The sequence below is a fragment of the Paroedura picta genome, chromosome 1 (assembly GCF_049243985.1).
Source record: "Paroedura picta isolate Pp20150507F chromosome 1, Ppicta_v3.0, whole genome shotgun sequence".
NCBI classification, from domain to species: domain Eukaryota; kingdom Metazoa; phylum Chordata; class Lepidosauria; order Squamata; family Gekkonidae; genus Paroedura; species Paroedura picta.
In genome coordinates this window covers 161,755,199-161,771,960 of record NC_135369.1, presented here as the reverse complement: position 1 = coordinate 161,771,960, position 16,762 = coordinate 161,755,199, and the positions used below count along the sequence as shown (strand labels likewise).

The window sequence follows — 16,762 nt, the reverse complement described above, 5'->3', positions numbered from 1 at the left end:
GATTATGTGCTTTTAGTAAACTAGCTTTTGGCTTTGTGGTCTGAAAGTGATTCTTTGGCAGCTCTTTGTGCTATAAGCCATAGAAATGCCCATGCTTTATGCTTTAGTTCTCATAAAACTCTGTCCCACATCCCTGTTCTTTTGCAATATGGGGATGGTAATAATGACATAAGTTACAGCTGTCCTAAATGTAAGATAATTGCTTGGACCCACTAGAGTGTTTCATAGGATAGAAGGAGTTCTACCTGTGATGCATGAATTTCTTAGCTCTCCCCTCCTGCAGAAGCCCAGAATGTGCCCCTTTCCCCAGTGTTGATCATGTTCCCCAGTGGGTTCCCTGGCCCTTAAAGTGTTGCATTTCAGGGTTGGCATTTTGGGCTGCAGTGGGGAGAAGGGAGGGGAGAAGATCACACTCCCCTTCTCTATCAGCAGAAGCACTCCTTTGAATCCAAGACTTTTTAATCAAAGTACATTGAAATGTATGAAAGTACTATTTAAATGCAAAATACTGTTATTGCAATAAGATATCAGACTGTAATCATTGAAGAGTGGCCTTGTTAAATTTAATCGCGGTTTCAGCAGTCTTTATAACCTGCTAATTTCAGCAGTTTTTGCCTTCTAAGTTTGGAAGGGAAATGTGGTGAGCTCGGTATCTCTTTTGTAAAGGTTATGTGGCAGAATATTTGGCTATCCGGCTTTTTCAGATGCCATTCTTTCTTGTCCTATGGCATCCAGGCAGGCTGTCATCAAGAACATCACCAAGAAACTGTCCAAATATTCAAGAAGAACACGAGGTGTATCAGTCCATTATGTGGGATTACATGTTAGCAATTAAATTGTATGCCAGGAAAAGTATGTCTGAAAGTGGTCAGGCAAAAATTATTTCCTCTAACAGGCTTGATCTCCACCTACATTACATTCTTAATGCATGGAAGCATTCAAATGTTTGTTTCAATTTGTACTGTGAAGTAGCAGAATCTTGCTGTGGGAGAAACTAGGTATTGTATGGAAATAAACGTTAACATCTTCTGCATCCTTTTTAAATAGCTGTGCCAGACACAGCTTTTCTTATCTGAGAAATGACACAATTATCTTAATCACAGAGGAGGGCAACCAAGATGATTAGGGGGTTGGAGCACGTGCTCTATGCGGAAAGAGATGGCCAAGGTGATACATGATAGAGGTTTGTAAAATTATGTACAAGGCGGAGAGTGTCAACGAAGAGAAACTTTCTCCCCATGTATGATAGGATCTTACCATACATGAGTAGTAGAGTTGGAAGGGATCCCCAGGGTCCTCTAGTCCAACCCCCATAATCAATATGGTGATTTATTATCCAGGATGGCATTCCTAATGCTAATATTGATTTTTCGTATGATGCGTGTAGTGTAGCCAGGAGATCCTGGTCTGACAGCCTGGCAAGTGACATTTAGAGGTGGTTTGCCATTTCCTGCTTCTATGACCCCTTGGAGGGACGCCATATGCTAGCCAGGGTCAGCCCTGCTTAGCTTCCCAGATCTGTCGGGATCAGGCTTGACTGGTCGTAATACTGTTGTTGCTTCTGAAGCTACATTAATTTCAGGAATGTGGAGAGGCTGGGTAAAAACCTTGAAGACAGAACTGAAATTTAAGTTTCCTTGCCTTTTTTTGGTGATACAGCAGTTTTTTTTTTTAATGGCATCACTGGTGGTCCATGAACATTCTTCATTAGGTCTGAAAGACTTTTGTAAGAATGGGGGAGGAGCCCTTCTCATATCCATCTAGGTCAGGGATAGTCAAACTGTGGCCCTCATGGGCAGTTCCCATGAGCCCCTGCCAGCGAATCCATGGACATCTGGAGGGCTGCAGTCTGACTACCCCTTATCTAGGTAATGTGGAAATGGAGCCTTTGAGGAAAAGGAGGCAGAATCACCTACCCCTTCTTTCATAATGCAGGAGCTTGTAGAGTACTAGTGAGAAAATGTACCGATTGGTTACTGGGATTCAGTAGCTAACAAGTGAGAGCTTCTAATTGTCTGACTGCTGCCAAGGAGATAAAAATCCTAATTCTCTCATTGCCAGTGGAAATGATTTTATCATAAAGACAGGCAATAAACGCCAATGGCAGTTTTCAGTTGAATACAAGAAGTTCTTGTTTTGTATGGCGCTGCTCTTTTTCTCTTAGAAACTTTTTCTCAGGTTCCCAGGTTCCTTCTCACTGCTGTTTTGGTGGTTTCTGGCTAATTATTATCCAGAAAGGATGCTTCTTGTGTTTGGTGCAAAGTCTTTTTTCATTAAGCGATGAGTTTGATTTGAATTTGATCAGATCCACATTAGTTACTTGACCTCATAGTTGTGGGCAGACAATACAAGTGAATTCAACTTTTAATCATGTAAACATAGTTCTTACTGTGTTCATTGTGGTGGCATGTATGCAATTCACACACAGGTACTGTACATGCACAGGCCTGCTAAGAAGAGGTTTTTGGACCTCAAACTTGTCTTGTGCTGTCCCCCTTTCTCATGCTGTCTTCTCACCTTTTACAGTGTGATATAGAGGGGGCAGGGCTCCCTTCCCTCAGTTTTCTTTCTGCTACTATCGAGAGAAGCTCCATTGTTGAAGCTCTTTTTCAACCGCCTCTTACTGCCATCAGCTACTTACTTCAGTGCTTTCTTCCTGAGAGCCAAGAACACGGGTGGTCAAACAATGACTCTTCAGATGTCCATGGACTGCAATCACCATGGGTCCCAGCTGGCAGGGGCTTATAGTAATTGCAGTCTATGAACATCTGGAAAGCCAATGTTTGTCCACCCTTGGTCTAGAGCAGCCTTTCTCGAATTTTTTACAGTTGAGAAACCCCAGAAACATTTTTCAGGCTTTGAGAAATCCCTGAAATGGTATGACCATGCAGAATAAGGTTGGGAAGCATAGCTGTGTACACATCTACCCAGGTCTCCTCCCCTTCCCGCTCCTCCAGGCCCATCATTGGCCATTTTGGGAGGGGAGGGGCAGGTCAACATGACCATATATGGTCATAGCACTTGATAAATGTTTAACTAATTTAAACAAATATATATTTAAAATGTCCCACTCATTTGGGAAACCGTTTCAGGGCCCTCAAGAAACCCCAGGTTTTCATAAAACCCTGTTTGAGAAAGCCTGGTCTAGAGAATATGACACAAAAAGTGCTTTTCAAAAATAATGGAGATCCTGTGGGTTCAGAATTCCATACAGTGACAGCCAGAATGGCTGCCTTATGTACTTGGTGAAGAGCATGATGTCTTGCGCTGCTCTATTTGTCACCAGTTCAGTCCAAAAGTTAGGCATGATAGAACTTCCTGCCTAAAAGTGACACTCTGTGAAAAGTCCTTGTGAGAAAAACCCAAGCTATATGGTACCTTCTATTGCCAGCCAATTAATCTGAGCTTCCTTGGTTCCTGTTGTGCCGAGACCAAATCTGACCACCTCGGGTCCATTTTCCTTTTGCTAGGAAAATGCAGCCACAGCAGGAAGTCAGACTGTTGCCCCCCTACTGCCCCCCAATGACTCATTGCCCTCCTGGGTCTAATCACCCCCCCCAGGGAGGCGTGCGATCCACTTTGGGATCTCCTAATATACAGTATCATGGAGCTCTTCATTTTAGCACTTGTTGCATTTTTGGCATTTCTAGGACAGAATTGGAAATATTACAAATATTGAAACAAAACATTGAAATTGTTTGTGATCAAATACAGTGAACATGGGGCCTATGGGAGATCAGAACTCTTGGGCGCCATCTCCAAGTCCCTCAAACTGTATGTGCAGACTTGGTAGAAATGTATTGTATATTGTATTGTATATAGATGATTTATTGTTTAGGAATGAATTAAGCAGGATGGTATTTCTATTGCTTGGGGGTGAAGGAGTTCTTAGACTAATAGTATCTTAATATTTTTGTCCCCTTTAGGTATGCCTTACATTTTGTTATACAAAGTGGAATTTCCTACTATATCATGATCATTATAGGAGTGGAAAATATGCACAAGTGAGTATTGAGACTGTCATAAATGGTTCTAGTCAGCTTTACAGGCAAACAAATATGGGCATAGAAGATCCAATTATCCAAACTGAGTGAAATAGAGTGACTGAAAGATAGAAGACCTGTTTTTGCAAGGAGTTAAAAACATTTTTGCTAGGGTTTTTTTTGGGGGGGGGGAGATAATACCTTATCTAAACAGAGATGTTTCTATCTAATTTAGTGGAAATTTTACTGTGATACTTATAGAAATTTGTGGCCTTGCTTGTCTGATATTTTGCAATCAGAAGAGTGAAGAATTATTTATTTAGGTCGTCTAGCCAGTTTGTAATACAAAATTGAATACAAAGACATATCTTTACCATACAGATAGTTCAAGAAATTATAATGCAGTAACCGCTCATAAACAGAGGGGAAAAGAATAAGCCTGAAAATAACAAAGACTAGGAGAAAACATTTTAACAGATGAAGAAGAAATTGTTTAAAAACAGCTAAAAACGGGGAGAAAAAGGGCACACTACCAGTGTTACCCTAAACAGGGCTACATCCTTTAAACTATTCTGGAGGGCCTGCAAAACCAAGCTGTTCTGACAGGTCTATTGTTGAGGCCAAGCATCATGAGATGCTGACTCTCCCACTTGAAACATCCACCAATAGGAATCCCTCCAACTTCTGATTGATCCCCACAGGGAGACCAATAATAGAAGGTGGTTTTATGAAGAATCTGTTATTTTATTGCTTTATTGTTATTATACTAGGTGGAATTTTAAAATGTTATCTGCCCTGAGCTAACAGGAATGGGACAGTCTAAAAATAAAGTGACTATTATTTATTGAAGCCTGTAACTTTCCTTTAGGATTGCATTGTGCATATTTTATACTGAACTTAATATATTCTATTAGGTACTATTAAGACTGTTTCCAGTGTCTGAATTGTATACAGCAGATAAGAACCATTGTGCTGTTTTAAATATATAGAAAACACAATGGCTCTTCTCTGCTGTTCAGAATGCTAAAATCATGTCGCACTTATTGTTTACAAGAGTGAGCCCTGGGGAGAATGCTGTAATTCTCAGTATTTAGCACCTGCCATGTTTCCATTGCTTCATCATAAATTATGGGACTAGAATGTTTGTGATACATCTGAGTGCAGAGTTGTGTGACAGGTGAGAGTGTAGTATTTTGTTTCCCTGTCATCTTTTAAAGTTATAAAAAAAATACATGACACTCTTTTTAGCCTTGAGTAGTCATGGTATGCGTGCTTTGATTTAACTGGGATTGTTTTTATTCAGCCCACTTGTTGCTGCCTAGGGATCTCATGACTTTTGCTTGTCTTCCTTGTCTACTCATAGAGTATGTATCGGCATATCTGTGGGCACTGTTTCTATGGATCAGTGGGTTATAAATGTTTGAGGGAATCTTTGCTTAGTGCAAGAGTATGCTTAGAGTCAGAATTTTACATGGGGCGGGGAGGCTGATTAAAAAGTTAAATAAAATGGGAATAAATACATAACGGCTGTAGATTTCGCATTAAGTAGCTTTTGTCATGGGTGTGTGTTTTACAAGAGAAATAGCTCTTGTGTTTTAGGAATTATTGATATTGATTGTAAGGCTCATCTGTTGACAGTCCATTCCCTCATTTATGATAAAGTCTAAAAACAATTTAAAATTATAAATGATATGAATACTCCAAAATCATTTTTTTAAGCAAATGGGGTTAATTATTTTTTTGTCTTGGCATAAATTTCAGTGTACCAGTTTGAACCTTAATTTTGTATATGTCTGTATATCACTTTATGAGCCTGGAGTAAAAAGAACAACACCATATGGGCAGTATGCTGAACTGCACCAGGGCCTTTTAAAGCTGGCGGCTTGATTTTGTAATGTTACTTCGAAAACTTGTCCACCCTATACTGCAGTGGCTTTCTACCATCAACACCTGGGACCTATCTGTAGTCCCTAGGTAGCAGCATGGAACTGCTAGCACGTGGTAAGGAGTCATGCAATGTATGAGTTATATGAGAGAATGTAGGGAAGACAGGTTATAACTCCAGTTGCTTCAGGGCTAGAGCTGTGAGCATCAGACCAAGAAGCCCAAAGGCAGGAAGCTCAAACTGAGTACCAGAAAGTGCAAACCAAAGGGCAGAACCATGGAAAAGTCCTGTCCATCAGCGAGTGCAGCAGGTTTCTCTACAAAGTGTTAAAAAAGGTAGCTTATGACCTAGCAATTTGGCCTTCAGAACCCACAAATATGCAGAGCCCATGATGTTGGACCATAGAAATTAACTCTACTTACTTTTAAAAGATTCTAACAGCCCGTTGTGCTTAATTTTGCTGGTACAACATTGCACTAGTACTGCAGAGAGAGAGTTTCTCTGGCCCCTGGGATTCAGCATGAGGCTTGCTTTTGCTCGCCTGGTATTTACTAGGATGGCTTTTATCACCATGGGGAAAAGTAATTAATCCTAGCCTAGGACATTAATACTTGCTTCAGTTACCTTTCAACATCATCGCTGCATGAAAGACTGCAGTAGATTACCCGCAGTTAGAGATTCTTCTTGCTGGAGCAGGCGAGTGAGAGATTTGTACAACGCTAATTGTATTGTCAGCTTGCTGTATATGAAAGGTCTGTCGTGACAGGAGCTGGTTTGCACAGCCATTGAAGGCAGCTTCCATATGGCAGCTATGACATGTAGATCCATTTTTAATAAAGAGGCTTCCACTTGGAACTGCTCTGTATGTGTTACTGCAGCTAGCTGCCAAGCGCTGTGTCTCTCTTTGTTTTTGTGTCAAATCGTGCTACACTTTCCCTCTCTTCTGCCAAAGTAATAGAACAGGAAAAGGGGTAATTAACTGAGGAATTTATTGTGATTGTTACAAAAATATAAATTTGTCTTGATGGGGGAATAAGGTCACTGATGCAAACTGACTTCTCATTAACGATGGTATGACTGCTGTATGCTATGACTACGTTGACAAGGTAAGTGACTTTCTTTACTGTGGTTAATACTGGGGAGGATTAAGCAGTCATTTTGGAAAACGGGGCAGGGGGGAATGGTCTAGTCACAGCTTTTATTGCATTTGCTTCATATATAGCTCACCTTTCACCTCAATGTGAATACCCAAGGTATATACCCAAGGTATATAATTCTCATCTCTTCTATTTTAGCTTCCCAAAAACCCTGTGAGGTAGGTTAGTCCAAGAGCCTAGAACTGGTCCAAGGTCACCCAGCAGACTTCCCTGGCAGAGTAGGAATTTGAACCAGGACCTCCTGGACCCTAGTCTGAAACTCTTTATTTGCTGCACCAATCTGTTGTAGGGGGAGTAGTAGCTGCACCGGACCCAAGTAAGGGTAGGTGAGACTATTAAATGCAAAATATTTTGAGGATTTTATGTGCTATATGGGAGTGGTAGAATGTTTCCAACAGCCAGCTTTGTCCTAATTGGCCCTGCCACTGCGGCTCCCGCCCTCTGGCCATGGACTCTAGCCTCTTTGCTCTCAGACGCCTCAGTGCTTGGAGCCAGCAGCAGGTAATGGGAGAGGGCCCTAGGCAAAGGGTCATGGTGGAGGGCTTGCTAACGAGGGCCTCCTGTCCTGCTAGGCTGGGCCTGCTCATGAGGGCCTCCTGGCCTGCTGATTGCCTGCTAAGGAGCTCTGTCTCGGCCCGGCTAACGAGCTTCCCAGCACCCACCCGCCCCATTTGATTTGGCTGCTAGCTGCGACCCAAAGCCACCTTAAGTTGCCAGGGGAGGGAGACCCTTTCAGGGCCCGTTCTTAGGAACGGGCTTTGAAGCTAGTGTGTATATAAATCCTGTATATTCTCCCTGTTGCTGTTCAGTTTTCCTCCTTGTTAATCATAGCTTCATAGAGTTGGAAGGGTCCTCCAGGGTCATCTAATCCTATCCTGCAGAATGCAGGACATTCACAGCTAAAAGATCAACTAAAAGTTCTCTTTGTGTTAAAGCTGAAATGTTTGTGTCCTGGCTGAACCCACAAATTTTATTAAAGGGTAACCAATTATTATTCCCATTGGACTTTGAAAGTTACAAGTACACTGGATGCATTTGTTATGTTTGAAGAATGAAAGTTGAATCCATCATGTTGGGCTAAAGGGATAGATTTGTTAATCACTGTGGCTCTGCTGTAGCTTCATTTGAGATCAACAGGTTGATGTTAAAATAGCTATGCCTCCAAACGAGCACTATGCTTTGCCGCCTCCAACTGGCTGGTGATCCCTGGCCCCAAATAAGCTTGCCGGTCCACAACAAGGGCCAGAGCTGTCCTATCCCCCACCTGGTGGAACAAGCTCCCGGAAGAAATCAGGGCCCTGCCTGATCTTCCACAATTCTGCAGGGCCTGCAAAAGGGAGCTCCTCCACGAGGCATTTGCTTGAGACCGACCGGCCCAACAACATCCATGGGTCCCCCCTCAGACACCCCCTCCTTGACCTGAACCAGCCTGACCTCCTTGGGGGCTTGTCTAGGTTGTAGCTGTTATTGCTGACCAAAGCCATTGGAGTTCTGTTGATTTAGATCCTCTGTTGGATTGTTGCTGATGTGTTATTTTGTGACTGTGTTATATGTTCAGATTGTTCCATATATAACCCCTGCAATGTTGTATGTGAAACTCCCTGAACCGTATGGGAGGGCAGTATCTAATAATAAATAAATAAATGAAATATGAGTATAACCCCCTAGGTTGATAGTCAGTTCTGTTTTTGACACTAGACATGTAGCATGTGAGTTTGGCTGACAGTAGCCTTTAGGCATAAATGTGTTTTTATTAATGAAGCTGTACATTCTGAGATGGAACCTGTAGAATTACTTTTAAGGTAGCAATTAGTTGTGTATAGCCCAGGGATGCCGCAAGCCTATGTGAGCAGGATTTGCTGGGAGCTTTTATCTTGATTTCTGTTAATGTATTCATCCTTGTGTCACACGTATCTGAAACCCAGAAACAAATTACAATGTATATAATACTTTAATTGGGATCAGCCTCAAGGATGCAAAAGTGTGTGCAAACTTTCAAGGTCCTAGATACCTTGAGAGCCTTTACGATCACAGCTTGGAACATCTTTTTCTGCCCCCTCTCCTCTATTGGTTTTTATTTTGTTACATTTAGCTTTTTAGTTTTTATTTTGTTGCATTTAGCTTTCAAAAGAGTTCTGCTGAACTCAAAAGCTTGCATACACTTTAGTGTCACTGTTGCTTGTCCCAATACAGGTATTATGTGGATTGTGGTTTGTTTTTGGAGCAGTGTAGCTTGCAAACAACTTATCACAATTATAGGGTAGTGATGGCAAATCTTTTAGAACAGTGGTTCTCAACCTTTTCTTCACCGTGACCCCAATTTCGGCGCCAAAGCCCAGCAGGGACCCAGCCGGAGGAGCTGCCAGCTAGCGCTGCAGAGATGCTTCCACTGCTCCCCCCCAGCCATGGCCATGGATGACCCCCCACAGGAGGTGACTGGAGGGAGGTGAGGGCCCTGCCTGGGGGAGGGGGCTGCTGCTGCTGCTGCTGCTACCACATCCACATTGCTTACTGTCCCGCTCCGGGCTGGGCTTGGGCACGTGTCTTGCTCCCTTGGCTCTCTGCTTCTCTCCTTTCTCCATTCTTTCTCCCGCAGAGGGGGTTCTGTGGCGGCCCTGCTGCAGAGCACGCCCTCCACCGCTACCATACGGCTCCTCATGCTGCCGCCTGCCACTGCAGCAGCAGGCAACCTGGCGACCCTGGGGAAGGGGCCAGGTGACCCCAAATGGGGTCCTGACCCCAAGGTTGAGAACCACTGTTTTAGAAACGGAGTGCCCAAACTGCAACCCAAAACCCACTTATTTATCGCAAAGTGTCAACACAGTAATTTACCTGAATACTGAGGTTTTAGTTTAGAAAAAACAACTCACATGTTAACATCTTTTGTCTCAAAGAAAAAAATACAATCACAGAGCCCTTTGTTGTTGGGCTGTTTATTTCTAGGTTTAGTCCCCCCTCCTTCCTGCACCTTTCCCTTCTTCACCTTCGCTCCATTAAGAGAAGGTGGTGAGGCTGGGCATGCATGAGGACAGGCATGACCTCAACTTCGTGGTGTATCCAGTGTGTGTGTGATGTATCCAGTGGGGTCTGGCCCAGCTCTGCTTTTCTCAGGCTTTATTCGGCGCAGCCTTCCTGCTCCTACCAGTGCTTGCAGACTCCAGCACAGCTGAGCAACCCGAGCCAGCCAATTGCTTCCTGGGTCAGAGAACACATGGAAAGAGCTCTCCCTGTCCCCTGGGCGCCAGGAAGCCAGACCTTGTGCAGGCCGACTCAGCTAACTCTGTGCTGGGGTGGTGGTGTGCATGCCCACAGAGAGGGCTCTGAGTGACGCCTCTGGCACACGTGCCAAAGGTTTGCCACCACTGTTATAGGGCAATCTATGGAAGACTGATGTAAATCTTTCCTCAGGGCTATTTTGCAGATTCTGCGTCCTGTGGATTCCTGGAAGACAGTGAGCAGTTCCACAACTGGATGATCTGAATCAGGCATATTATGTGATTCGAGTTGTCATCTCTGGCATAATTTCCACCCCCCACATATCAGAAAATGTTGCCGTAGAGAAAAGAATGCTGAGAAATATGAACAAGTACAGTCTATAAAGGTTTTGTGGATACTCGTTAGTAGTTTAATCTGTTTGAAACCCTGAAGGCTATTAAAAAATTATTATTAAAATGATGGATTCAGAAATGAACTCTAGTGGTACAGTATTAATCCTGACTACTAAATGCCTCTTAGAATGAAAACGTGTAATGAAAACTGGCACGTTTGTGGTTTTACTTAATCAGATTAGGGAAGTAGCAGTAGTCCTGATAGTGATGTCTAGTGAACCAGAAATGACGTATAGGAAGTAGGCTGTGAGTTAATGTGCTCAATCCCCTCTTGTAAGTGAATTCCTCAACCCTGACACCCTGCTCCCAGTTTGGGCACACTGTATGATGTGTATCAATTCATGTTGATGTGGATTTGAGTATGTTGTGCTGTATCTTGGAGTGAGGCAGGGAACATACTTTGCGATTGGGAGTACAGCTGTCTGGGATGTCATTTGGGACCAATAAAAACCTTATTTGTTAATTTCAGCAAATACACAACTGAATTTACTTAGCATGTTTGACTGCCAAATGTAGTGAGCGCGATAGTATAGCAAAATGTAATTAGGATGGCTGCAAAGGTTTGAGAATATTATTTTCAAGAGATGCCAGAGAATAGGTGATCCAGGCTCTCTTCTGAGAAATTAGAAACCATTCAACACGTTTGCTGATAACAAGGTCCACTTCCTTAATAATATACCTTTTAGAAGTCCTTCTTTGGGTAGATAGACTACAGCTGGATTCAGGCTGGCTGTGATGTGGATCATTTTTTAAAGTGAAATGCATTGAATGTTTGGGCTACTGATGGAGAAAGTTTATATGTCATATATGTAGTGAAAACAGTAAGGGGCTTTTCGCACGCCTTCAAAATCGCACAATGGTTGCCAATTGAAAACGCTACTGATTTGCCATTATGCACAACATCGTTGACAATCTGCCACACACCTGAAACCGATCCGCAAAAAGCGCTTCCTTGTAGCGCTTTCAGGGAAATCCCCAAAAGTGGATTCACCCTCCGGAAAGCGCTACACTCCTGCAACCAATCTGCAACACTAGCGGGAAAGTTCTGTGCGTTACCATTGTTGTGGTTTCTACAAAGTCCCTCCCCCTGGCTCTCTCCTCTGATCTTCCGGCAAAGCGATGGCCATTTTATTTTCTCCGAGCGAGCGGAGTTCAACCCACCAGCAAGCCTCTGTTTAGAGGCTTCCCCGGCTTCAGTCCCTCCCCAGAGCTGTTTAGTCACTAAGCACAAACAACAGAGAAGCCCGTTTGCTGATGTATTTTCCCTTTATTTTTTACACTGTTTTCGGCCGAAAATCGGGCCCGTGAGGGGGGGGGGATTTTTTTTTTCACTCGGGGGGAGCGTGGCAACGATGAAACGACAGCTCAAACACACCTGCCAGCTGGATGGGTCTCTCCGTTGCAACGAATCAGCACATATTCGTTGCAATGGGTGTGTTTTTAAAAAAAACCTTTCTTAAAGGGAAAGGGGCTGTTTGGGAGCATGCTAACGGCTGCCCATTGGCTGCTTGATGGCCAGGGGCGGGATGAGCTCGGCAATAGCGCTTCCTTTCTAGCAATTTTTGCCGAGACCGGAAGCTTGTGGGAAACGATGGAAACGCAACTGGATTCCACAACTAAGTCAGGTATGCATAATGACGAATTCCACGATTTTAAATGGCGATTTTTCGTTCAGCAAACAATTTGCTACAAGGATCCCGGTGCGGAAAGCCCCTAAATTTTGCTATTGAGACAGTTCCTAGCAGTGCTGTGCAGACTGGAAAATATGCTCATTAAAGTGTGCTGTGGAGAGACTCTTTAAGGGACTTCGTTTGTTTAAGGAAAAGCAAACGTGATCAGCTGAGGAGGGAGGGAAGAGGTGCTTAAGGAGATTTCTTAGCTGTACAGTTCAAGATAAGCATTTATAAGGGGAATTACAAATCCGGAACTCTCTGGGTGGGACTGGTGAGTAGGCCAAGAAGCAGATGGAAAACAGGTTGTGTGGAAAGGGCCTGCTCTGCCTTGCTCTCGCTCCTCTCAGAATTGCAGCCTTTAGAAGCTACTTATCTTTTTTCTTCTTTTAAAAAATGCACCATTGAAACTTTAGCAGGTTTTTTTTTTGAGGGGGAGCATGTAATTTGCACCTTGGTTATGTCTGAGATAAGGTTAGTGAAAAACTGGAATTTGTTTTAATCAAGTACTATCCATTCTTTTATTGCAGAAAGTCTTAAAAGATCTTTCTAATTGTTAAAATAAGTCAATATTTGCCAAATTTTGAAGTGTTTTCAATAATGAATAATAGAAAGCGGCTTCATTTTTTGGGTAGCTAAGATTAATAGTCTTCTGTGGCAGATCTCAGATATCCATGGCACTAAAAGCTCTCACATTTCTAGCTCCAGGAATTTCTAGGCCCCTTCAGCAATTGTTTGTCTAGTGTTACTTTCTGGAGTATCACTGGCTCTGAGAACACTTAACAGTCATGCTGAATTTTATGTGGCATTTGTCGTCTGCTGCAGGTATATGGGAAGTAAAAAAGAAAGCTAATATCCTTAAAACCAAAAGCTTTCAGCAGTATTGCATGGGAAACGTCCAAGTACATGTGCAGCAAATATGACCACTGGTTTTATTTGTGCAGGTTCATTAGTATAACTTCTATATGTGTAACAAAGTACTTTGTGCCCCATTTCAGATTTGACTGTATTGACAGGGTATGTGGCATGCTTTGTCATGGACAGCATAGTTGCACTGTCAGTGCTTTTCAGTTGCATTGGAAATCTAAAATGTGACCTGTATTTACTCACAGGATATTGTAAAGGAATTTGTGTATGAAACATTTTTACAGCATTAGTGTTTTTTCCCCTTAACCCATTTGGCAGGTTTCATTTTTTAATACTGTATTTGCCGGCGTATAAGATGACTGGGCGTATAAGACGACCCCCCAACATTTCAACTCAAAATAGAGAGTTTGTTACATTACATTACAGTACTATTGGTGACTATGGGCAGCTATGTCTATCTCAACTGAAGTGCACCCGGCGTATAGGACGACCCCCCCACTTGGAGGCATGTTTTTCAGGGGGAAAAATAGTCTTATACGCCAGCAGATTCTGTAATTGAGATAGTTCTTGCTTTCAACAAATAGGTTTCCTCCTTCCTTCCTACTTCAAGTCTGTGTTTTGTTTTGTGAAGATTTTTGAGAAATTAAAGTTGGAAAATTCGATACTACATGTTTAAGTCAAGAACCACCTGACCTCTAAGCAGAATGTGAATTCATGGTACTTTCCCACTGTGAGGTATTTCTTTAAGATCTCAACAGAGTCTTAGGAATGCCCAGTATGGCTTCTTGCGTCTCAGTTTTCTCCAGCTTGAATTGCTAGTTTTGTGGTGCCCAAATCCACTGTAATTCCAAATTCTTGCAGTGCTGCATCTTATTTGTGTCCCCCTTATAAATTGCCCCTTATAAAGTTCATAAAACGGCATCAGAGTGCATTTAATAATCCCTCAGACTTTATCAATAGATAACAGTGGTACTCACACAAGTCCCTTTTATGTAGCCCTCCCTGTTATAATTGACAGCTACAGGCAGGTGGAAAGTGGGCACCGAAGAGAGATTGCAGTCAAACATAATTGAGTTGTATCTTACCATCATGCTACTGAAAGAAAAGGGGGGATTTTCATCTGATTGTCCTAATTGCAGCCCCTCTGAACCACAAGGCTTCTTATCTGCAAGGATCCCACAGCACTGACCTTTTAGGCCTCCGGGGGATGCTATCTGGTGGTGGTGGTGACCGGAAAGTATATTTCCATCCAAAAATGTCAGTAGGATCCAACACTTCATCATCAACAGAAACCCTCCTTAGAGGGGAAGAAGATCAGATCCCCAATAACAAATGAATAATTGTACATTTATTGTGATCGTTAGCAGAGTGGTTGGAATGGCCTTTATTTGTATGCATTTAATTAAGAAGCATGAATTGGCTCAGAAAGATCTCAGTTGGGGAAATGGAATAAATGCAGGTGTGACCAATATTGTTTTATTTTGACATGTTAAATAAACATGGGTTGTTGGGGCACTGTTGTGGGACCGAGTTGCACCAGCTAGAAAAGACTTTGTCTGCATAGGGCATGAAGTGTCACTGCAGTCCCTTTCCTTAGCAGTTCCCTTTTAACCCACCCACCCCCTTTCAAAAAAAAAAAAGAAAAAAGAAAAGGTGAAATTAGAGGTTACAGGTCCTGAAAGTTACATGGGATAAGCGGTAATAACAGGGAGAAGGGAGAATTGGGTAAAATTGTTCCCTCTTCTGCCAGGGGAGTAGGCTGGCAATACTGGAGGACTGTAATCTATCGAATGAAACCCTATGCATGGTTTGCTGTAGCAGACATCCACTGTGCTCATTTGGAAGAAACTTTTGTTTAAAGATGCCAAAAGCATTTCTAGGATTAATCATCACTGATCTTTTATTAAACATTATTACTGTTTTGGCAGCTGTACTCTTTGCTAGTCAGCCACATTCTTTTGTAAAGCTGTGTTCTCATCAGCTGTCTTGTCAGTCTGGTGTCAAATTAGAAAAAAAATTGACAAGACTGAGCAGGTTCTCAATTTCTATATTAAACTATTGTTCTCATTGACCTTCACCCAACATGAGCAATACCAGTTGAAGGTAAGAGTTGATTATCTTTGAAAAATGGACATGCAAGGTATTTCACTTTCAATAATACAAATTAGAAATTATTTTATTGATTATTAATTTACCTCATCTTGCTAATGTAGGCAGTAGGGGAAGTTTTCAGGGAATGAGAATCTTTAGCAATAACCTGAAACAGGAAGTGGACTAGGGGAAAAACTGCTTCAAGCATGGGAGGGTGAAATCAGGCATACCCACCCACATGTCCATTCTTTCCTGTGTGTGCATATTCCATGTTTTGGGAAACATGGATTTGGGACTATGTGTTCACCAACATAATGAAACACCATCATTTGACTCGAATGAAATGTTGTTGTGAGGTTCGTAAAAATGTGAGCTGTGTTAGTGCTTTCACTAATTGCATTTTAAGCACGATCTTTCTTATACCTATAGTGAGTCTAGTTTATTTTGAGCATCATTTTAATGATCTACTAAAATGTACAATATCATAATTTCTTAGTTTGTGTACATTTAATTTAGATGGAGAGATCAGCAGTAAGCTGATCAGCTTGGTGTAGTGGTTAGGAGTGCCAGCTTCTATTCTGGAAAGCCAGGTTTGATTTCCCACTCCAACACATGCAGCCAGCTGGGCTCGCCTCAGCAGTGATAAAGCTGTTCTAACCATCAGGGCTTTCTCAGCCTCACAGGGTGTCTGTTGTGTGGAGAGGAAAGGGAAGGCAGTCGCTCTGAGACTCCTTCAGGTAGAGAAAAGTGTCATATAAGAACCAACTCTTCTTCTGATGAGGAAATTGTTTTTCAGTTATTTCTTTGCCAGAGGTCATGTCCATGCATGGAACTAGATGGAGAAGCTCTTTCCTGGCATTTCATATGTGCCTTTGAGCAAGAAACTGTCAGTGAGAAGTACTGTAGTTACAAATACGTCAAGGTTATTTTGAGGTATCTCTGTACATGATAAGTCCATTTTTTACTGCTCTTACTCCATTGGGCCTCCTAAAAGCTTGACAAAATGTTTTGTATATCTCAGCTAGTAATATCGACTCAGCAACTGTTGCCTTTGGTTTTGAAACATGTAGTCTATTGCAGTTTGAAATAGTGTACATGGGAGTGTCTTCATAAAATACTGACAGCTCTGTTGATGGTATGACAGATCCCACTCTGAGGTAAATTTCCCCTCAAAAATTTCCCCTCACAGTCTGAACTGCCCTTATTGCATGAATTACTAGATATAAAATAAGGCTAAGAGTCCTACTGAGTGATGGACAGATTTTATGACTTTACTCAGCCCAGGAACTTTAAGGGGAAAGTTTTAAGAGCCCACTTTCCCAATTCTTGTCAGAATGGCACTGAGGTGTTGCTGTCAACCAACTAACAAAATCTTTTATTTTACAAAAAGTAAGGGGAGATAGAATGAGGAATCAAAGCTTTGACATACAAATCAGCTACAAATTTGAGTCCCCTGGCACCTTGAAGACCAACAGTCTTATTCAAGATATCGAAGCATACT

The 16,762-nt window shown here is 42.3% G+C and overlaps 1 protein-coding gene across 3 annotated transcripts in view; it reads left to right on the top strand.

The window, feature by feature from the left end:
- The window catches only part of MBOAT2 (membrane bound glycerophospholipid O-acyltransferase 2), a 123,790-nt gene that overhangs the window by 38,075 nt on the left and 68,953 nt on the right, over positions 1 to 16,762 (top strand). For 2 of the 3 annotated variants that reach the window (XM_077310394.1, XM_077310384.1), the window contains exon 3: positions 3,927 to 4,004. In XM_077310394.1, coding sequence (XP_077166509.1) covers positions 3,927 to 4,004 — 78 coding nt within the window. Of the gene's footprint in view, positions 1 to 3,926; positions 4,005 to 16,762 lie in introns of those variants that run through there. The other variant, XM_077310403.1, reaches the window with a different exon arrangement.